The sequence below is a fragment of the Aspergillus thermomutatus genome, assembly GCF_002237265.1.
Source record: "Aspergillus thermomutatus strain HMR AF 39 chromosome Unknown NODE_76, whole genome shotgun sequence".
Classification (NCBI taxonomy): domain Eukaryota; kingdom Fungi; phylum Ascomycota; class Eurotiomycetes; order Eurotiales; family Aspergillaceae; genus Aspergillus; species Aspergillus thermomutatus.
In genome coordinates this window covers 21,455-42,425 of record NW_020798125.1, presented here as the reverse complement: position 1 = coordinate 42,425, position 20,971 = coordinate 21,455, and the positions used below count along the sequence as shown (strand labels likewise).

General features: G+C 51.4%; 8 protein-coding genes across 8 annotated transcripts; 4 read left to right on the top strand and 4 right to left on the bottom strand.

Annotated features, from left to right (window-relative positions):
* Positions 1-355: 355 nt before the first annotated feature.
* CDV56_105038 (putative toxin biosynthesis protein) lies at positions 356-1,775 on the top strand (the record flags this gene model as incomplete). Its single annotated transcript, XM_026758657.1, has 4 exons — positions 356-550; positions 606-744; positions 799-907; positions 953-1,775. The coding sequence occupies 4 exons, from the start codon at positions 356-358 to the stop codon at positions 1,773-1,775; spliced, it is 1,266 nt and encodes a 421-aa protein (XP_026615065.1).
* A 708-nt stretch (positions 1,776-2,483) lies between these two features.
* On the bottom strand, positions 2,484-3,538 carry CDV56_104889 (alpha/beta hydrolase; the record flags this gene model as incomplete). The annotated part of the gene is made up of 4 exons (XM_026758508.1): positions 2,484-2,959; positions 3,017-3,024; positions 3,084-3,221; positions 3,276-3,538. 4 exons carry the CDS (start codon positions 3,536-3,538, stop codon positions 2,484-2,486), a joined length of 885 nt encoding a protein of 294 aa, XP_026615064.1.
* An 860-nt stretch (positions 3,539-4,398) lies between these two features.
* Positions 4,399-4,734, bottom strand: CDV56_104782 (uncharacterized protein; the record flags this gene model as incomplete). The annotated part of the gene is made up of 1 exon (XM_026758401.1): positions 4,399-4,734. The coding sequence occupies one exon, from the start codon at positions 4,732-4,734 to the stop codon at positions 4,399-4,401; it is 336 nt and encodes a 111-aa protein (XP_026615063.1).
* Positions 4,735-5,637: 903 nt separating this feature from the next.
* Positions 5,638-7,835, bottom strand: CDV56_104522 (putative POT peptide transporter; the record flags this gene model as incomplete). Its single annotated transcript, XM_026758141.1, has 12 exons — positions 5,638-6,047; positions 6,097-6,218; positions 6,269-6,314; positions 6,364-6,455; positions 6,502-6,510; positions 6,563-6,746; positions 6,797-6,896; positions 6,942-6,981; positions 7,033-7,179; positions 7,229-7,339; positions 7,391-7,475; positions 7,673-7,835. 12 exons carry the CDS (start codon positions 7,833-7,835, stop codon positions 5,638-5,640), a joined length of 1,509 nt encoding a protein of 502 aa, XP_026615062.1.
* A 2,824-nt stretch (positions 7,836-10,659) lies between these two features.
* Positions 10,660-16,741, top strand: CDV56_103635 (uncharacterized protein; the record flags this gene model as incomplete). Its single annotated transcript, XM_026757254.1, has 3 exons — positions 10,660-11,010; positions 11,057-16,063; positions 16,109-16,741. 3 exons carry the CDS (start codon positions 10,660-10,662, stop codon positions 16,739-16,741), a joined length of 5,991 nt encoding a protein of 1,996 aa, XP_026615061.1.
* A 417-nt stretch (positions 16,742-17,158) lies between these two features.
* Positions 17,159-18,118, top strand: CDV56_103481 (putative short-chain dehydrogenase/reductase family protein; the record flags this gene model as incomplete). Its single annotated transcript, XM_026757100.1, has 1 exon — positions 17,159-18,118. One exon carries the CDS (start codon positions 17,159-17,161, stop codon positions 18,116-18,118), a length of 960 nt encoding a protein of 319 aa, XP_026615060.1.
* Positions 18,119-18,472: 354 nt separating this feature from the next.
* Positions 18,473-19,156, bottom strand: CDV56_103389 (glycoside hydrolase family 134 protein; the record flags this gene model as incomplete). Its single annotated transcript, XM_026757008.1, has 4 exons — positions 18,473-18,573; positions 18,619-18,746; positions 18,794-18,949; positions 18,999-19,156. 4 exons carry the CDS (start codon positions 19,154-19,156, stop codon positions 18,473-18,475), a joined length of 543 nt encoding a protein of 180 aa, XP_026615059.1.
* A 946-nt stretch (positions 19,157-20,102) lies between these two features.
* On the top strand, positions 20,103-20,681 carry CDV56_103218 (GrpB family protein; the record flags this gene model as incomplete). The annotated part of the gene is made up of 1 exon (XM_026756837.1): positions 20,103-20,681. The coding sequence occupies one exon, from the start codon at positions 20,103-20,105 to the stop codon at positions 20,679-20,681; it is 579 nt and encodes a 192-aa protein (XP_026615058.1).
* Positions 20,682-20,971: the final 290 nt, after the last annotated feature.

The window sequence follows — 20,971 nt, the reverse complement described above, 5'->3', positions numbered from 1 at the left end:
AACAGCCGGTCCAGAACTGTCGCATAGAGACTGTCGGCGTAAGACTGAGGACTGCATACTGCACCACTCGGATGACCATAACCTACTTCCGAGGCAAAGCATCATCATGTCCCTGAAATCATTGGCCGAGGATCTGCGAAACAGAAAACACCGCATTACGGAGATAACCAAGGAGCTGGTTGTGCACATATTTGCCCCTAGTTGGGGCCAAAATAGTGCTGAGATCATCCCCTCCCGCCCTGACGTCCATGTTCATCAGCACTACTACTCCATAAAGACCCCGCACTTGAATTCCTAATCTTCTTTCTGACTCTTCGAATCTGTTAGGATTTATGATCAACGTTCTGTTTTACTAATGGCGTTCCCTTTCAGAGTTGTCGAACATATCATTCCCGGACAACATATCCGGGAAAATCCCCATGCCCTTAAAGGACGCCAGGAAACCGCTTTGAAGCTTGCGGTTAAGCAGTATATCCCACTCGACCAGACAGTCCCTCTTCCCGAAAATGCTGTGACAATCATCGGGGCGCAAGGAAACGGATTCCCGAAGGTAGGTAAATCATTCAGTGTCAGCACTTAGTATGGACTTCTCTAATCCCAGGCAGGAGACATATGAGCCGCTGTGGCAGGATCTCTATGCTCGGCTCAGGAAGTGCTCAATTCCAGTGCGTGGCATTTGGATCGCCGATGTCTCGCACCAAGGCGCAAGTGGTGTCTTGAACGAACATGTTCAGGGTGATAATCGTATGTCTCCCTCGATTGCCGTTTGAGTCGGGTAGAGGATCTGACAATGAACAGCACATTGGCATGACCATTCCCGGGATCTGATGCATATGATCAATCACTTCCGCGACGATATTGCTCGTCCGATTATCGGAGTCGCCCATAGCATGGGCTGTGCACAGCTGTAAGTTATCTTAGTACTTCTATGATCATGCCTGACAACTTGCAGCGTCCAGTTATCCATTATTCATCCGCGTCTTCTCTCAACACTTATCCTCTATGAGCCTATCATCTTCGGGGAGTCATTCGAGGGTCCGAACCCCGCAATTATGGCAGTGCTGCGTCGAGACCTGTGGCCTTCGCGGGAAAAGGCTGAAATGCAGCTCAAAAAAGGACTCGCAAAGTGCGATCCCCGTGTTGTAGACCGCTACCTTCAGTTCGGTCTACGTCCTGTGCCAACGCCCCTCTACAATCCCGAGGACAACCTCGATATTCCCAAGTCGGCCGTCACACTAACCACCAGCAAGCATCAAGAGGCGTGGACTTATACCATTCCCAATCTCGAACCCGAATCAGCAGGGCTGGACGACCTCCTGCTTCCTGGTTGGGATCCGGTCGTTGAGCGTCCTGCTGCGTTCGCCCGTCCAGAAGCCTGGGCGGCGTTTCGGTATCTGCCATTTGTGCGACCTAGTGTATTCTGGGTATTTGGTGGTCGGAGCCGGTTTTCTCCCCCCGGTGCTCAACAGTCCAAGCTACGAGCCACCGGAACAGGCATTGGAGGAAGTGGAGGCGTGGCTAAGGGGATGGTAGATAAGGCAGTTTCACCAAAGGGGACGCACCTGGTTGTCTTTGAGGAAGTGGATTGGTGTGCGGAAGTCGCGGCAACCTGGATTGAGAAGTGGTTCGAGCGATATCTGAAGGAGGAGGAGTTCTGGCGAACATATCAGAGCAAGAAGTCGGACACGGAAATGCTTAGGAATTCCGAGGCCAGTATCCGGGTGGCTAAGATGGCGATGGGAGCGTCTCGAGGGGATACCAAGGGGAAGCTGTGATTGTGAATGAAAAACTGAGCAGCAAGTATTGCATGAGAGGGAAAAGAATAGGAGAGAGGTGGAGAAGAGCTGGAACAAGAGGAGAAATACTTTAGGATAGGGCAATGTGATCTACGAGAAGGGCAGATATCAAACATAATATCTCATCGTCTTTTTCCCTCAGCGGGATCACTGCGCTCATAATCGGATCTTTGATATAGATTCATACGGCGTGGTTTCTCTCCACTCTCTTTTCTGTTCTTGCATACTTCAAAATGATACAACTGAAGGTTGCTGCTCAAGGCGCCATAGCAAGGTATAATCTGCATCTTTTGGCGTTTTGAGACTAAACCGTGTTGAAAAGGCTGGCCAACATCATCTTGACCCTTTCCAGCACCACCCTCAACGAAGAGCACCCGGCTATCTCTCCAAAAGCTTCACTGGCTCGGATCAAGGGGAACGGCAAGAACATGGCTGCGCTGGAATACCGAGTTCCATTACTGTCTTGTATATGCCTCAGTCATTGGCATGGGTACATTATCCTCCAAATCTCGATGACGATAAATTGGAATCACCCCTCCACAGGCGAACGGATTCATCGTATTGGAGTATTGGAAGGGCCAAAGCAACGGTCCTCACGGATGTCGACCGACAGCCTTTGTTTGTCCTGCGAGGGTTTGGGATAAAAGTAAACATTATCGTTCAGCCTCGTCTACTTATGTACACAAACTACTTCGCAATCGCATTCTTGATCTTTGTAGCCGCCAGCTCTACCACAGCCTTGGCCGTCGCCGACTTCCTCACGGGCTCCAACATCACATAGTCATGAATCTGCCCATCGGCCTTCAGCACAGTCGTCTCGACACCAGCCTTTTGCAAGCGCAGCCCAAAGGCCTCACCCTCGCCGATCAGCGGATCAGCACCAGACACGAAGAGAGTCGTGGGCGGAAACTTGGCCAGATCCTCGTCTTTAGCGAAGCTCAAAGGCGAAGTGAGGGCGTTCTTGCGGTCCTCGGGGTCGGGCAAGAAGGCATCGATCATCCAGTCCATGGTCTTTTCGGTGAGGTAGGGCCCGTTCTGGAAGGTCTTGTAGGTTTCAGTCTTCTTGTGAGTGTCGGTAACTGGGTAGAAGAGGACAAGATGGGAGATGTGGATGGGCAATTGGCGTTGATGGACGAGTTGGACCATGGCGATGGCCATGTGGCCTTATTGTGTCAGTAGAATTTCAGGAGATATATAGATATATAGGTAAAGGGGCGTACCGCCAACACTGTCGCCGGCGAAAGCGATCGAATCAATCTTTAAATTGAGATCCTTTGCATTGCCGACGGCCCACTTGACACTGCGTAGGATTCCTCGAACTGTGTAGGATACTGCTTCTCCGGGGCGGGAGTGTAATACGGGAAGACTACTGCCGCATTGGTTTGACGGGCGAGATCCTCCATAAGGGAGCCATGAGCATTGGGACTGTATTACATGATTAGAATGATTGAACGAGGATGAGTGGGAAGTCAATATAACCTTCCCAGGACCCATCCGCCGCCATGAGTGTAGAAAATCACTGGCAAGGGGCCTCTGGCCGCTTTGGGCCGGAAGATGATAGTGGTCACGTTCCCGGTTCCAAAGGGCACTTTCTTCTCGATATGGTCAATATCAGAGGCAGGCTGGTGTTTCTGGATGGTTTCAAGAACTTGACGGGCCTCCTGGTAGGACTTTGTATAGAGGGGAGGAGCGCCGGAGCTGGCGTCGATGAAGCTTTGATTGACAGGGTCAAGGGCAGCCATTTTTACTATTCCTTGTGTTTCTTACAAAGTGGACCCGTATGTAAAGCTCTCGGAATTTGAATCCGCTTATATACAACGACTGAGGAGAGTGTAACCAGATCTCAGCGTCACGACAATCCATCACGGAATATGCCGAGTGGAGTCAAAAGTCTATCTTGACGACTGGATCCACCTTGAACATAGATATGTATTTCTATTTCCTTATCCTCGACGATGATTCATCTAGCATATCTAAATACTTGATTCTATTCCTTAGGTGCACCAATGGCCTAGCCAACTCCTGATGTCATGACATGGAGCAGATCGGAAACAACTGCATGTCCTATCATCACTACTACTCCACATCGTACAACTAACAGTACATTGCGCTCTCATTGACGGGATGGATGACTCCAGCATCGATCAATCCCCCGTAGCTCCAGTAATCAGCCTGCACACCTTCTCCGTCCACAGCCGTGGTACTATTGTGCTTGATAGACCAGAATGTTCCTCCATGCAGGTACTTGTCCCACGCATACCGCTGCGTATTGAACAGGTTCTCCCGGTTTGCAAAGGTGTTGTTATACAGCACCTGCAGCGACCACTCACCGACGAAAATAGGCAGTTTGCCATCTCCCACCGTCCCCTCGGCTTGTCCGCAGATGGCCGGGTCGGCCCACTGCCGTAGATTCCCGACGCAGCGAAATAGTAGATGTGCACATCCATGGCCACGTTGAGGCAAGTATTATTGAAGTATGGCGACCAGTGCTCCTCGCCCATAAAACAGTCTTGCATCATGAGTGGGATGCATGGGTTGGTTTGCTTGATGCGGTCCTGTACGCCATCGACATACTGCACCACCCAAGCGGTGCCGTTCGCAGTCAGGGTCTCAGGTGAGGTGTTCCGAACCCAGTGATGTTATCCGAGGCTTCGTTGATCGGGGCGAAGGTGAAGGCTTCTGGGTTCCCTGAGGTATTGATGAACTCTAAAGCTGCCTTGAATGCTTGATATGAGAGTTCCAGGTTGGTCGTGTTGTAGAACCAGTCATCGTGACCCAGCGCTTCTCCAATGTCCAGTGTATTGACTCCGCCCGGCAGCGAGTGTAAGCCCAGAATGATATGCATACCGTATTCGGTAATGGCGTACTGGGTAATTTCGCGGAGGTATGTCAGTCGATTGCCGTGGTAGTATCTCCCAATATCTCGCACAGAGTCCATTCGTCCGTCGCGTTAGGTGCCGGGGAATCCCACCAGTCGGGATAGAAAACCTTTTCTAGTTCGAGTCATCCCCCGAGATTGACACTGTTTGCCTTGAATGTGGTTTAGTCAACGTATCCCGAGTAACTTCGGACGTCGAGAAGGTAGGGGCCGGGGCCTGGCAGGACGTCGCCGATGTGGTGATGGTGACGGTTGTGGGCTCTTTAGTCTCGGTGACAGTCGAAATAACATCGACAATCGATCCTGCAGTCTCACAGTCGGATGTTCATCACTGCAAGCAAGAGCTTGGAATGCACCCAAGCCGAGGGTGATCAGCCATGCTGTCCTCTTGTGGTCATCAGTATACATACGGAACTGGTGTCTGGGAAAGCTCTCCACCAGGCACCGTCTTATATCTAACTCATTGGGCCTCCTCCAGTGGTCTTCTTCATTTTGCTCATTTTCGACAATCAACACGTAGCAACGTCATGAATGCTGTGAAGGGGTGTCTTCGCGTCTGAGTTGGGCGCCATCCCGCGGCATGTAAGGGGTACTATTCACGTCGATTAGCCCTAACTGCAGGAACATAGAATGTCAAACAGCCAGTAGTAGAGATCAAATTAATCACTGTGGATGCTTCGAGAGACTGAAATGTGATTTCTAAGGCCGCGCATACTGACTTACCCGGTTTACCCATGGGATCACCTCCACAGAGCGAGCCTTATGATTAGTGGGATAGAAAAGCTGCTTCAAAAAGTCTGATTGCTGATTCAACCTGCTATGACTTGATACAGACTTGAAATATAGAGCTTTGAGTCTCTGGAAACATGATGATAACTCGTATATCCATACATCCTCGGGTATTATGGTCATCATATCGCGGTCAACGCAAAGGTATAGACATACATCGCCTACATATTAACATCACTGCTTTTCCAGCCGACTCAAATCACGAATGTCCTCCGCCGACGATTCACTCGATTCTTCCTTGCTCGTTTCTCCGATCATATTCATGCTTTCCTCCATCCTGTTGTATTTGCGGAAGCAAAAGTAGAACAGGACAGCTGTGGCAAACATAGTTACGCTGAGAGACGCATATTCCACCAGCACTTTTGGATCGACCGATACAGGCGACAGAGTAATTCCCATTGTTGAGCCAATCGTGCAGGTAAGAAGAAAGAGAGAGGAGACGATGCTCCGCATTGACCTCGGGGCTTTGGTGTAGGCGTATTCCATCCCTGACAGACTGGCGAAGAATTCGGAGAGACCAATGAGTGAGTAGACTGGAATCTGCAGGAGAATGCTAACATGGGATGGTGGTGAACGATATATTACTGCATTATGACATTAGAAAGTCTTTTGAGCATTTGGGGTAAGACGTACATTGTTGGATGCCGGCAGCGATGGCAATGGCAAACGCCTTGGCGACGAAGCCGGTAGTCATGCGACTTATGGGTTTGAAAGGGATATGGAATCGTTGGAGGGCAGGGTTGATAATGCGTTCGCTGCTCTGTCAGTATTGGATGGGATGGCGTATGGAGTTGAAGCGACATACAATAGAGGGACGGCAGTCAGAATGGTGACGGGGTTGAATAGTCCCACTACAAAGGTTAGACGTCGCTCTATCAACAACCTGGGATGAGCACATACTCATATCGTGCGGCATCCCGTACGTCTTGAGGGACGATGCCTGGCTGACGAGGTTGTTGTTGGCCTGGCCATTGCATAACCAGAAAATAGGGCTACTAAGTTAGCATCACCGCAAGGTTAAGGAGAGTTTGAACGTACTATAGCAAGCTGGCAGAATGTTAACACTGATTGGACTAGTTTGGACTGCAACTGCACTTACAACACTCGGCAGGCAACAAGTGCTCGCTTCAACTCATCCACAAACGTGTCGTCCCAAGATACAACTGCACCATTTGCTTCCATTGCGAAGGGCCTTGCTGCGTCCATGTTGCCATTGTTCTTCAGACTAATCCACAACACCCAAACAGCTTTGGTCACGGCAGAGCCATGCGGTTGCTGGACCACTACCGTCATTTAGTCCTCTTCCCGTGAGACAAAAGGCATCCTCACTTACCATATTTCTTACGGCCAGCTACTAAGGCGACAATAGCCAGTAGCCACAGACAAAGTGGCATCATAAAGGCTGCCCAGAAGTCGACCTTGAGCTCCAGCCACTGCTATTGTTAGCAATGACCTGAGAGAGCGAGAGACGCACGAACTGAAGCAGGAATGATCGAGAGAGCTCCGATATTTATGATCCTTGGATTATATCAGTATCATAGATACGCCTGTATAATGGTCGAGACACACCAGTAGTATCGCGCGTAGACCGTCTGAACTGTTACATTGGGATCGATAATGACCTTCTCTCCACTATGCAGTGTTTTCACTCGTTCTGTGCGCATCGAGTACTGTTCAGCAATCAAAGGGCCGACATTGCTTTTGATACCACCGCATCTGCTCCCATTAGCATAAGCAGTAACTCTTCAAAGTTGTAGACACATACCCCAGTCCAATCAATATCAATGCAACCATAAGACCTGGTAAACCCTTTCCATGGTCAAGACTTGGAGGTAGCGACGTGACGAACAGAACCAAGACTCCGCACACGGAGAGTCTATGCATGGTTAGTTGTATTCGAAAAGTGTGAACCAGAAAGGAAATTTACCCCGCCCCTAGGAAAATGGTTTTGAATCGACCTAGGTAGCTGTCTGCAACAATAGCCCCGAAAATTGGCGCCAGGTAGCACCACCCTACAAAGAAGTAACTAATCCCAGTTGCCACTTTTTGGCCCTGCTTCTGTCAGCTTTATGTGGCAGAGAAGCAAGTGGATATAATGAGTACCATTCCTAGAGCGCCGTGGTGAAGTACATCATCACGATCATGCTGTATGTAATTCTCTATGCCCGTCAGCAATATTCTCGTCAAAAGCACTGTTTCTGGAACTCACGCATTGGCGCCGTGATGGAACGATAGGTGAAGCGCTCAGCCAACTCCACTACGGCCACGAGAAAAATGTCCAGTGAGATGTCATCGCAGACCCGCCGAAGGGTCGTCTTCTCCAGCTCCGTGGTCTCAACGTGCTCGCATTCAATTGAATTGGTCGGTTCCATTTTTGATATGCTTAGCCACCAACTTCTCTACAACTGATGCAACCCTGTCAAGGAGTCCACCTTCCGGACATGCATTGAGATATATAGTCGATGAGAGCTAGGTGAAACAGTGCCATGATGGCGCTTGAGGATTCTTCTTGGCCTAAGGAATGGATTCGCAATCAATGGACGATCTGAGTGCAAGGGATATGTCTGATTCTCTTTCTTGATAAATGGTGAATCAATATCTGTCGACTCTGGGCTTATTGGTTTGATCGAACTGTAGATCTTCGGTTCCTATCCGCATACGCTGTGGCGGGAGTAGGTTGCGTGGTCCATAGTACCGGGCACTTTTCCTATGACGAAGGAAGATAGATGTTGTGATTCTTCAAGATGGTATCAGGCTTGTCCTCAAATAGAAGTCTTGCAGCATCCACCAGGATTCTTGCCGCGTATGTTGAATCCAGCGAATGATGTCCCTCGACCCACCACTGGAAGCTGCCAGACTCGTGCACTCATAGAGGGAAGTCAATCTGCAAACTGATAGCTCCGTGTATACAATATATGACGTCAAAGCATTCAAAACACACAAGTCGATGAGATTCCAACCTCTGATTTTGTTGAGGAATGTGGGCTGTGCAAGGGATGAGTGGGAATACCCATCTTTCACAAACCTCGAATTATCATGAGAGCACGTCCACTCAATCTGGGATCCTCACATGGACCATCGATGTCAGTCCTCTTGGCCATACACTTGAAAGGTAGCTAAGAGATAATTCGGTTTTCACGATGATTCTGCGGAAATGAATGCTGTAGTGATATCACATCAACCTTCGAAGCCGCCAGGATTCGGGTGAGAAGCTTAGCCCAGCCACCAAATCTATTTAGAGACACAATCATTATGCCCGTCCCGAGAAATGGTAATTCTAAGAATATCGGGATCTTCAATCTCTGCTTCAGAAGCCTAAGTTATGATGTGTGACCACCGCAGGCTTACGCGGCGTTACATAGGGACCATCTACAACGATAGAGAAGGTCGACGCCACTACTTTTGGATACAAATTATAAATGTTCCCCCTGAGTGGCTTTCGGATGGTTAGCAGTAATGAATCGACGTTATATGTTTCAAGGCAGCTCTTCATGTCGAGTTCAACATCTCTAGCTAGTTGGACCATTACGCCGGAGATCAGTGCACAGGTGCAGAGGCTTTTGGGCATTGAACCTGCTTGCATTGCTAGTGCATTCCTCAACTGCAGCCAAGCGGGTGATTACGCACGACTTGACGTTTTCTTGGACAGTTTTCTAGTTTGCAACGCGGTGTTGTCTAATCTTGACATTGCTGCTGATAGCCGCTATTGTATTCTTGCCTGTCTAGTCTCCTGTCTCGGAGTACCAGCACCTTAAACAGTACCACACACTTGTCTCCATCATTGTAGTAGTGATCAGTGAAAGAGCCAATGATTGCCACTGAGAATCTCCTTGATGTTTATAGCTTACCCTCAGGTCGTCCATTGCCCACACTTCTCACCGGCTGTTGTAGATCAATAGGTATCTGGCCACACCTTTTAGCAACTTCCATCTGATCACGCATTAGAATTTAATGATTTATAGGCTTGAATTCAGGGTCTTATGGTTTGCATATCTTACAAAGCTGTTGATAAGATATGTACGGTGAGACATGTGGTGCTTGATTCATGTAGTGCTTAAAGATGACGGGAATATATATTTAGTTGACTGGCAGAGGCCTATCTGAGTCCACATCTATCAGCGCTTTGTTACATTACTTACTTCATAACATGAAACATTCTATTTCATTCATACAGCAAGTTCCTGGCCAATGCAGATCTGCTCATACCAGTTGTTCTTAGTGGTGGTTGTGCATAATACATGCAGCTGATGCATAAACCTCAGGCTGCTCTCCCAAGTAGGACTAGTCTAATTATTTCTTGGCGTGGTTCTGTTGTGCTGTGAAAGTCCATTTCTGGCTCACACTCAGTCTTGAATCTTTCATCGTTTACAAGACCATCTCTATCGAATTCATCTAGAAGTACTACTTCCTACTGATCGAAGTCAATGGCAATGGCTTGGCATGCCTTCTCAATTTCAAGTGATCGTTGGCTGGCCGATGTAATGGCTATGGAAGGCTGCACTAATCATTGAAGAAGATCTACGCCGAGGACTGTGTCATCTAGTCAAATTGATGTCACTGGACATTGGGCAACGACACCAAAGGTTCTTCCACATGACAATTTGTCTTAATCCATGACGACTCGGATCCCACGGAGGTGGTTGGATGGAATGTCCCAACACGATGGGCGGAAATGACACCACGACTCTATGTGTGGGGCGGAGTTTATTTACATCGACAAAGAAACTGCCCGCTCGACACGTTCATTCTGCCAAAAGAGTTGCATAGCGTTCATTCGAAATATCCTTTTCAGCTCCAAGCGAAAGAGAGAACGTCCACGAGATTGACAAGTTCTGTACATTATCGCCGTCTGCGCATGTGCCAATTCCTCGATGGCGCAAGTAGGCAGGCCATAGCCCATGAGGGCTGTCCCGCGATTGACTTCAGCAGGAGCCAAGGTCGACCTTCACGAATCCAAGGATCCTCTATTTATATGATGGCATGGTCACCGGATTGGGAAATACGGTTAACTCAGTATCCTCTCAAGCTTGTTTGCGGTTTCAAATCGCCATGATGTCAGGATTGCAAGAAGCCTCCTTTTCATGCAGCGATAAAATGCCTTGATTTTATATCAGTCAATGCACATCTGATGTGAAACAATTCTCTTCCGACACTATTACACTATACCATTTTGGACAGAAAATTCATATCAGCAATATGGCTTCCAAACGAGCCAGAGCCCTCACCAGTGCTAGGGGAAGCTCTGGTCAGCTCTCCATGCTCCGGAGCATGGTTCAAGCCGTTTCCCGGGAGTGCGAACCCCGCCTGGGCATGTCTGCCAGTGACATCCAGGCCAAAGCTCCCACTGTCGATGTGTTCTTTGACGCGATCGCTTCGGAGCGGCTGAGACGCATGCCGGCGGATGGAAGTCGGCTTGACGGTGCTCTTCGACGCGCATCAAGACTCGCCTTTGCCGTGGCCTCGTTACGCGATGCTGTCATTTCTTTCATGGATGGGGCGAACGAAGCCACTAAACTGGTCTGGGGTGGCCTTTTATTGCTCCTAGAGGTGAGACACATCCTCGTCTTTTTGCAACAGCAGCTAAGGATTCCAGATGGGAATCGAGCATGTGGACATACTGGACAGCCTTTTTGGTCGCTATGGGCGTGTTACTCTCCAAATTTCTCTTCTGCTACAGCAGGAGAGCTTTTTTAGAGAGTCCACATCGTTGCAAAACGAGGTGTCCAAGACCTACGCCAGTCTGCTGCAGCTTGTTCTCCGTGTTACCATGGAGTACCATGACGCGTCACGCACTTCGGACTGGTTGACCATGGGCGAGAACATCGATACCGCGTTTTTCCAGTTCTATAACAACTTTAACACCACCTGGCGGAAAATGTCAGGGCTCGCCTTGTCCAAGAGAACGACCACTGATGTCGCTGCCGTATATCAGTTCCTTGATCTGCAAGATCGCCCACTGCAGATGGTCCTCGAAGGACACAACCACTCCCTCGCTGATGGCTCTTTTGCGTGGTTTGACCCGCATCTTACGACTTTCACTCTCAGCAGCCGTGAGATGATGGTAGTAACAGGCAGCCCCGGAGCAGGAAAAAGTGCGCTGGCGCAATGGACAATTGAGCGGCTGCAGGTCTCGTCCGAGTATGACATTTGGAATGTCATTCCCTGCTGGGTACGGGAGGACGTACCTATCTCAACGTTGACCCTTACCATCCTCAAAGGTCTTCTCCTTCAAATGCTGGACCGATGTGTCAGCTCCTGGAAGACCCAAGAGGCTATTCTTGCGTCGGTTAGAGAGGCTGCGCACATGGCCTCAACTGGTGCTACAGACACTCAGGTGGAGGACGTGCTCTGGTCCGCTGTCAGAATGTCAATGCAGTCACACATGCACTTCATGATTGTCCTGGATGGCCTTGATCAGATCAAGAATGCCAAAACTGCCATGGCCAGATTCCTCGCGCGTCTGCAAGGTTCTATCTCCGGCACGTCGTCAAAGATTATCGTATTCTCCAGAGAGCTTCCAGCGCAGCAGCGGCTTGGTAAAACCACTCAACAACTCTCGATGACTCCCGCATTGACTCAAACCGACTTGCTTGCGGCTGCTACCGACGCCATCAAGTCAGACGGCCAATTCTATGGGCTTGCAGCCGATCAGATGGACGCTATGGCCCAAAGCATAGTGGCCCGCGCTCAAGGCTGCTTCGTTTGGGTGCAGCTCGCTCTCGAATCTATGAGACATGAGCCGACCTTCAGGAGCATGATGAGTGCAATCCAGCAAGCACCACGAGATGTCGGCGAGCTGATTGGCAATCATCTGAGCACGATTGACATCTCTCGGTCTGACATCCGCTGCCTCCTTGCCTGTCTGGTGGCCTCCGAGCGTCCTCTGCGCATCAAGGAAGTTGAAGAACTACTATCTGTGGACCCGCAGAGTCTCAAGCTAACGCCCCATGCTAACGGTGCTGAACGGAACATTTTCAAGCCTCTGGGTCGTCTGGTCATGGTCCGTGATGGATTCGTGGCCTTCCGCCACTCCATGATCCGTGAGAACCTCAGGCAACGCGCGATGTCAGCAGACAGCAACTACTCGAACAATCAGGGATTCCCGTTCAACCTCGAGGAAGCCCACTATGATCTCCTCACGCGATGCTTGGCTTGGACCCGTATCTGTGTCGAGGAAGAGGTGGCGATCTCCATGGACAAAATGCCAGTAGAGCAGCGTGACGTCCTTTTCGACTCGCATATTCTCTTAGAATATACTTCGCGCTACTGGTTTTCGCACCTGCTTTCATCCCCCATGACCACCCCCGACCGTGAATTTGCCTTTACGCCGGTCTTCAAGAACTGCCTACCTAATTCAGTCCTCTTTGCGCAGCTGGAGCTGACCGGCCGGGAGTCGCAGTTCAGTCGATCCAGCATCCTGGAGCTTTACCGGCTATCGGTCGCGGTGCGTCGTGTGGCACTGGGCGAGAAGTCTCTGGCGTTCTTACAGAGTCTTATTCTCAGCGCACGTGCGTCCGACTTGGCCAAGACCAGTTGGGCTAACGATCATTTGTATGAAGCATGGACGCTCAGTCGGTCGCAGCTGGGCGCCTCCTCTCCGATCTCCATGGAGCTGGAACAGCTGCTGGTGGCCGCTCCTCAGCAGGCAAACCGTGGGGACAAGACCGCGGGCATGCGTACCGACGCACTTCGCGAGATGACCTTGTCCAACTGGGATTCGACAGACATCAGCTTTGCCCGCCGCATGGAGTATCTCACAAGCCTGGTCCAGACCTACCAAAGCAGCAACCAGCACGACGAGGCGTACAACGTTTCTAGACAGTTCTACCGGCAAACTCTTGACAAGTATGGTAGTCACTCGGCGGAGAGTATGCAGGTGGCGGATTTCATCACCCAGCACTTCCAGATCGCTTCCTCGGACGATCTCTCGCTGGAGATTGCGCGTCTCAAATACGAGAATATGGTCCGTTCCATGGACGCCACAGACACCCGGCGCATCGCCTACTCCTTGTTCCTCGCTCAGCTGTATGAAGAAAACAACAAGAGCAAGCAAGCGGACTCGATTTTGACTAGCCTCTGGGCCGGCGTTTGCTCGCACGATGTTGATTCCAGATCGACGTGGGACAAGAAGACAAAGGTGGCCTTTGTGTATTACCAATTCCTGCGTCGTCACGGCCGCCATGACGAGGCTAAGATGGTCCTTCGCGAGCTGTCTTCGGATCTAGAATCGGGCGGCGTCCACTCACAGGATATGGCAGACCGTGCCATGGGCCTTCGATCTGAGGCACACGAGCTGGGCCTCATTGACATGGAGCGCACTCTTTCCATGCTCATTTGGAACTACTACCTTGGAAGCGGAAAGCAGTACTCGCCCGAGGCTGTCACTCTGGCCGAGGACCTCGCTGAGGACCTGATGTCCACCCATACGACTGTTGACAGTCTCGCCACTTTGTCTAAAGAGGAACGCATCTACCTGCACAGCCTCATGGCCAGCATTGCGTCGTCAGGCAGCGGTCGTCAATCAACATCTATTTTGACCTTGTGTCACAACCTCTGCACTTTGCATATCCGCGAGGAACAGTGGAAACAAGGCAGTGACTGCGCCTGGTCAGTCTTGAAGCATGAATGGCCGGATGTCCACGATCCTACGTCCGAGGCCAAGTTCCGTTCTGACCGCGCCCTGTTGATCGCGAATATCGTTCTGGACTACGCGTACTGTCTTTTCCGACGCCTCGATGTCCCCACCGCGACTATTGTCTATGGAAACGCGTTCAAGGCTTCCATTACCGCGGAAAAAGTGACCGTTCCGCACATCACCGCGGTTGTCAAGACCGTGGTTGAATTTTACGAAACCACATTCCAATTCTCCAAGGCCCTTATCCTCTTGCACCAGGTCAGCGAGTTCTTCATCTCTCGTTTGGGTGATTCCGACAAGCACACGATCGACAGCCTGTACTGTGAGGGTGACTTGGCCGCTCGCCTGGATCGGCAGGACGAGGCCGAGGCCGCATATCGCCATATTTATAATGTCAACATCCGCGGTGATCAGATCAGCTCTACTGGTGTTCGAGCAGCCGTCGCTCTTATCGGTCTCTATGAACAAAACCAAGATCACGACTCCGCTCTCGAGGTTTACCGTCATCTCTGGCCGACCCTGGTGCGTTTCGACGAAAAGGATGGCTACGACCGTGCATTTCTCGAAGGTCTGTTGGACAAGACCTATATGGGATACATGGCAATCTTAGCCACTAGCACTGCGGGAGGAGCCGATGCGGAACGCTACACGGTGGCGTCTCAGTACCTTAAGCTCTGTAAGAAGATTCATGGGCGATCGAGCCAAGCTACTCGGGATGCTACTCTTGGTCTCGCGAAGATCTGCGAGGACAGCGATGGCCATCTCGACGAGGCGGTTGCCCTTTACCAGCAGGTCCTCAAGAGCAAGGAGTGGGTCCCTCAATCTCAGTCGTCCCGGTCTTTGCCTGATATGACGGATTCGCTGCCGATCAGTATCAAGCACAAGCTCGCTCAGATCCACCTTCGCAAGAAGAGCACCTCCGACGAGGCTCGTTCTTTGTACCTGGAGGAGCTTACATTGTCCAAGCAGCAGCGGGGTCTGTCATCCTCCCCGACACTTTTGTGGCTGCGTGAAGTGGCTCTGGTCTACGCTATGAAGGATACGATCGAGTCGCGCAAGCAGGGTGCAAAACTTCTACGGGACCATGTCAACGAGGTCACCCGTGTCACTGCCAGCCACGAAGCTGTAGTCGAGCGCGCTCATCGTCTTGCGGAGGTCTATCTCGAATGTGGTTACAAGGATGCCGGCTACGATTTGATCGACGAGCTTCATAAGCAGGTCATTCATGAAACACCCGCCGCACAGCGGTCGGCCTTGAACGAGCACCGCCCTGCGGTCTTTGTTGCCGCGTTTGAGGAGGTATTTGGCAAGAAGATGACGTACAGCCAGATTCTGGACGCCCTGGCCCATGAGAGCGGCGTGTACAGTGAGTTCCGGAAGAGTCTCTTAGGACATGACCTCGTCCCCACCCTCGTTGCTGGCGAGAAACTCCATCGCCTGCAGACCGAGCAGAGACGCAGTACGGCGGCCACCAAGACCCAGGGCAGCATGTACGAGTACTTCTGCAACTCGCTGTCTGTTTCCGCTGATTTGCGCCCCAAGGACGTTGTGCACCAGTTCTACAATCTCTGCCGTCGGGAGGTTCTGGACGATGATGACTATAATATCAACATTATCACTGCGACTACCAACATGGTCCGCGGCTTGTGCGACACCTCGCGCTTCCAGGATGCCGCAGATTTGACGGGTGTGTTCCACTCGTTTGTGCACCTTACCGATGGACTGTGCAGCCATGAGGCAATCTTTACTGCCATCAACCTCTGCTTGTATCTCAATGGTTACCAGACGAGCAAGTGCTCGGACAGTGGCGTTGCCAAGCACATGGGATGTGAGTCACACTTCCTCCTTCAGGAGATCATGGCCAAGGCTCGCCATCTGAAGATTGAGTTCTCTGAACTTCCATTCCCCGAGCTGAACGACCTGGTTACGGTATTGGGTGAACATGAGATGTTTGACGATTTAGAGGTATTTCCTTCCTCCCCCGGGTGTGTAGATATGCTAATTTTTCAGGCCATTCTCACCGATCTTTGGACCTCGCGCATCGTCCAAAAGACCTGGTCTCTCAATGTGGTTGTGTGGATCGGCCGTCGTCTGGTGGAAACCCGCTTCTGCCGCGGCCGCACCAACGCAGCAACCCAGCTGGGCAAGGACATCTGCTACAACCTGCGGCAAGTCTGGGGCAACTGCGACCCCGTGACACTGGAGATGACCAAGCTGCTCTCGGGTCTGTACACGGCATCGGGCAACCACCTGGCCGCGGTGGCGCTTCACGAGACGGCGCTGTACGAGCTCCTCAACGATCCGGACATGGACCAGGACCATGCCGCGGACACGCTCAGCCAGCATTTGCAGCTCCTCAAGCACGCCCAGTCGCGCCTGAGCAAGGAGAGTAATCAAGCTGTGGACACGAGCGCGTACGACGAGCTGGTTCAGCAGGTTGCTACTAAGTTTGGTGTTCGGCAGGAGAGTCTGCAGCAAGGCGCGGGCGAGGAGAAGGACGTTGGGATGTGGCATCGTCCTCGTCGGTTTAGTCTGGACGTGGAGGAGGAGCAGATGCATTCTAACCATCTGCGCAACAGCAGTGGCTCGGCGTTGCTGAATGGAAATGCGGGGGCCAAGCGGATTTCGATTACCGCGTTGTAGTGATCACAACAACACAGAAGCTGTATCTTAATGACTCAGAATGTTCGCAATCTAATGAAAAGTGCTACTATATTTTTGCATCTATGTGTTTGTCGTACATTCCAACTGGGCTATACACTTTCACCACTCCTAAGGCAGTCTCCTAATCAGCCGAACTAAATGCATTCACTTAGATTTGTTAGAACGTGGTTCCATCTGCATCTCCTCAATCATACACACTATGATCCTTTATAATTAAGGTAGGCAACAGTCAACGTCATCACAGCCAGTATGACGCCGATCTAATCTGATCACGGACTTAACGCACTTACTCCGATTTCTAAACTCCGCAGGCCATGAAAGGGTTAAATATCTGGGAGATCCACCTCCTCAACCACATCCATTCACCAGAGTACATTGTCAATATTCGTCTTCAAAATGGGCTTCCTCTACTCCCAATTCTTCGTGACCCCCACCTATCCCACCCATTCCTTCAAGGACCAAACCATCATCATCACCGGCTCCAACGTCGGCCTGGGCCTCGAAGCCGCGCGCCACATTGTCCGGCTGGAGGCCGCAAAGGTGATTCTAGCCGTGCGGAACCGCCCCGCCGGCGAAGCCGCCAAAAAGTCAATCGAAGAGTCCCTTCCCGGATCCACAACCGACATCCAAGTCTGGGACCTGGATCTCGCGTCGTATGCGTCCGTCCTCAGCTTCGCGGAGCGCGTGTCCCACCTGCCCAGGCTCGATGTCCTCCTCTGCAACGCGTCCCTCGCAACCCCGACCTTCCAGCTCGCAGAGGGCCACGAGCGCACCGTCACCGTCAACGTCATCAGCACGATTCTCCTGGCGCTGCTTGTCCTCCCGACCCTCAGGACCAGCGCGGAGAAGTACCCCGGGACCAAGCCGCGTCTGACGACGGTCGTCAGCGAGGTGCACGCGTGGACCAAGTTCCCCGAGTGGAAGGCGCGGAATACGTTTTCCGCGCTTGACGACGAGAAACACACCGACATGGGGGAACGGTACCAGACCTCCAAGTTACTGCAGGTGCTGGTGCTGCGGGAGATGGCCGAGCGGATGCGCGATGACGCTGTCGTGGTGAACATGCTCAATCCGGGCCTGTGCCATTCGCAGCTTGGACGCGAGGCCGGGATCGGGCTCGCGCTGATGAAGATGGTTATGGCGAGGACGACGGAGGTGGGGAGTCGGACGCTGGTTGCGGGTGCGGCGGCGGGAGAGGAGAGTCATGGGGCGTACATGACGGATGGGAAGGTGGACAATGGGGCCTTGTCGAGTTTTGTGCGCAGCGAGGAGGGGAAGAGGGCGCAGGAGAAGGTTTGGGGCGAGTTGAGGGAGATTCTCGAGGAGATAAAGCCGGGTGTGACTAGCAATTTGTAAGCTGTACTTATATGATAATCTTGTCTAGTTTGAAGTATCAAGAACTGCATAGTAGCTTATGCCTGTCTGTTCTCTTGTGCCGGACATAGACATAGGCATTGGTTGCAAGTCCGGAAAGCCTCGGTTGTTATACAGAGAAGGGTATACTGCCAACACTGACCAGAAGCGCGAGTCAAGTATTCCGAAGACGATTGTTTGTTTGTCTTTGGTGAGAGGTATCTGGACGGGAGGCAGTGCTCCAGAGATAAGTCTAAAATGTATTTGATAAAGTCCAAAGAAGAGAATAATCTAAGCGAAGTGATATAAATCAAGGAGTAGATCGAATAGCGGTATAGAACCAAGAGATAACAGCACTTAGATTGCCGTAACGTCAACCCAGAATCTGGTATCGTCTTTCTGATACTTGGGATCACTCTGAATCTGCTGCTGGATCCACTGAATGGCACTTTTGTACGCTGCTCCAGTTAGCCCCGTCCAGCCTAGAATTACGAACAACATACTGTTGATATCATCCGTGTACGGATTCTGCAGACCAGAGGCTCCATTGCGATGGCCGGCAACCCAGATGTCGAACCCATAGTGCTTCTCACCGTCATGGCGGGCCTTGACATCCTTCTTCAGGTCCCAGCTGGCCGAATTAGCTTCTACACTAGTAGTAGCTGACAGGGGACGTACTTCAAGACCGCACCGTTGGAAACCTGGCCAGTAGATTGGCCGTGAAATTCCCTGGCAGAGGTACGCAGCATCATCCAGTTCTGCTTGAAGATGCCAAAGTTGGTCGAATCACCGGATTTGCCGTCGCCGTAGACGTAGTCGGCTTTCATGTGGTCACTGTTCTTGTCAGATTGGTTTTCGTAGGGGTAGACGGGCAACGAGGCACCTTTCCAGCATGGCGATGGCCATATCCATGGTGGTTCCGCCGGCTTTGAGGATCTCTTGCTTGCGCTGTCCGAGGCCGGAAACAGTGTAGCTACCGCGGTTGTCACAGAGGGCGAGCGGGACGAGGCCGAAAAGGCCGATGATGGTGGCGAACTTCATTTTGCGGTTTCGATGTGGATAGTTCCTTCGTTGTGAGCTGTTGGAGTGTTAGGAGTGTTGGCTGGGAATGTCGGTGTTTATATAGTCCTGATGCTGTACCTCAGGGGTATACGCGTCCCGTCTATCGTTATGATCCACGGCTTTATACATGAAGCAAGTCCTTGTAATCATGCCATACCCTTCTACTTGATGATTGATGGTTCTATCCCGAGACCCATCGGTGCGGAGTGCATTGCCAGTGATACGGCCCGAATCTGTAGATACCGGCCCATCAGACGTGAGCCGAAGGGGAATCGTTCTGGCATTTCCCCATTTGCCACGGAGAACCCGTCTTGGATGTTTCCATTGAATTGTCAATAAAAGAGATATTGGCAGCGAGGAAAGACATAGGTGGATACGGCGGGAAGGTGATGTTTCAAGGTGCTACAAGTGCGTCCCTTGAACCGGTCCTCTGCCAGAATCTCATGCTTCAAAGTTGCGCTAATCTAGGCAGTTATTACTTATTAGAGCTCATCCCGGAAATGTCCAGAGTATCGAGACTCATTCTCTGGGAATGGAGAGGATCGGAATAGGGTCCGACGCCCCTCCATAGACCCTGCAAACTACGGCAGACTGAAACAGCCTTATGTTAGACTGCGGGACTTTGCACTGCATGTTTCCCTATCTTGACTCTTGTGTATACAATTCTTGGCTAAGATAATTCAGGAACCGGACACAGCCACATCACTAGAGGAAACGCTCCATCCTGATTCCTTGAGCTGGACAGATGTTGCTGACATTGAAAATACCCGGATAACCTGGTGATGCCCGTATAGGCTGGCAACCTCGTATTCGCTGCAATGTAACCTCATCAGCTTAGCTTACAATGACTCAGTCTAGTAGCCGCATATAAATCTCTTCCTCTCTTCCTCTCTTCTTCCCCTCCCCCAACTACACACATCTAACAATGTCCACAAATAAATCAGACCGACACTACGTCGAAATCATCTCCTCTCGCCCTCAGAAACCCATCGAAATAGTCGACTACGACCCCTCCTGGCCATCAATCTTCGCTTCTCTCGCGCAACGCATCACATCCGCTCTCGGCCCAACCGCCATTTCCATCAGCCACGTCGGCTCCACCAGTATCCCCGGCCTGCCCGCCAAAGCCGTCATCGACATCGACCTCGTCGTCCCCGACCCCACCGCCGAGGCAGACTACGTTCCCGCCTTGCAGGCAGCGGGCTTCCAGTTCCTCTTCCGCGAGCCGAACTGGTACGAGCATCGCTTCTTCGGGCTGGCGGAGCCGTATGCCAACCTGCATGTGTTCGGACCGGGGGCGGGGGAATTGAGTCGCCATCAGCGGTTTCGGGAATGGTTGGTTGCGCATCCCGAGGATGGAGCGTTGTACGTGAAGGCGAAGCGGGAGGCGGCGCAGGCGAGTCGGGAGAATGGAGAAGCGGTCGATGGGTATAACTTCAGGAAAGAACCGGTGATTGAGGAGATTATGGTCAGGGCGGGGATTCCTCTGCCGGGGAGTGACTAGACGTACAAAGGAATCGTGAAGTTGTCTCGACATTGGCTGCCAGAGGGGAACTTGAGATATCACGATGTACTGGTTTAGCTATGGGTAGACCAGGCCAGGCATAAGAGCCTGTCTCCTGGCACAGCCGACTCGTAGGTTCTTGCGCATCCTCATTCTCATTGCATACTCGATCCCTGCATCTGCCCGATCCAGTGGTCTAGAGATACTCCAGGAGCACATCCATCCCTCCCACCACATAGCATCAGCATCCCCTAAATCAAACGACAGACAAACCAACAACAGCCCCCACT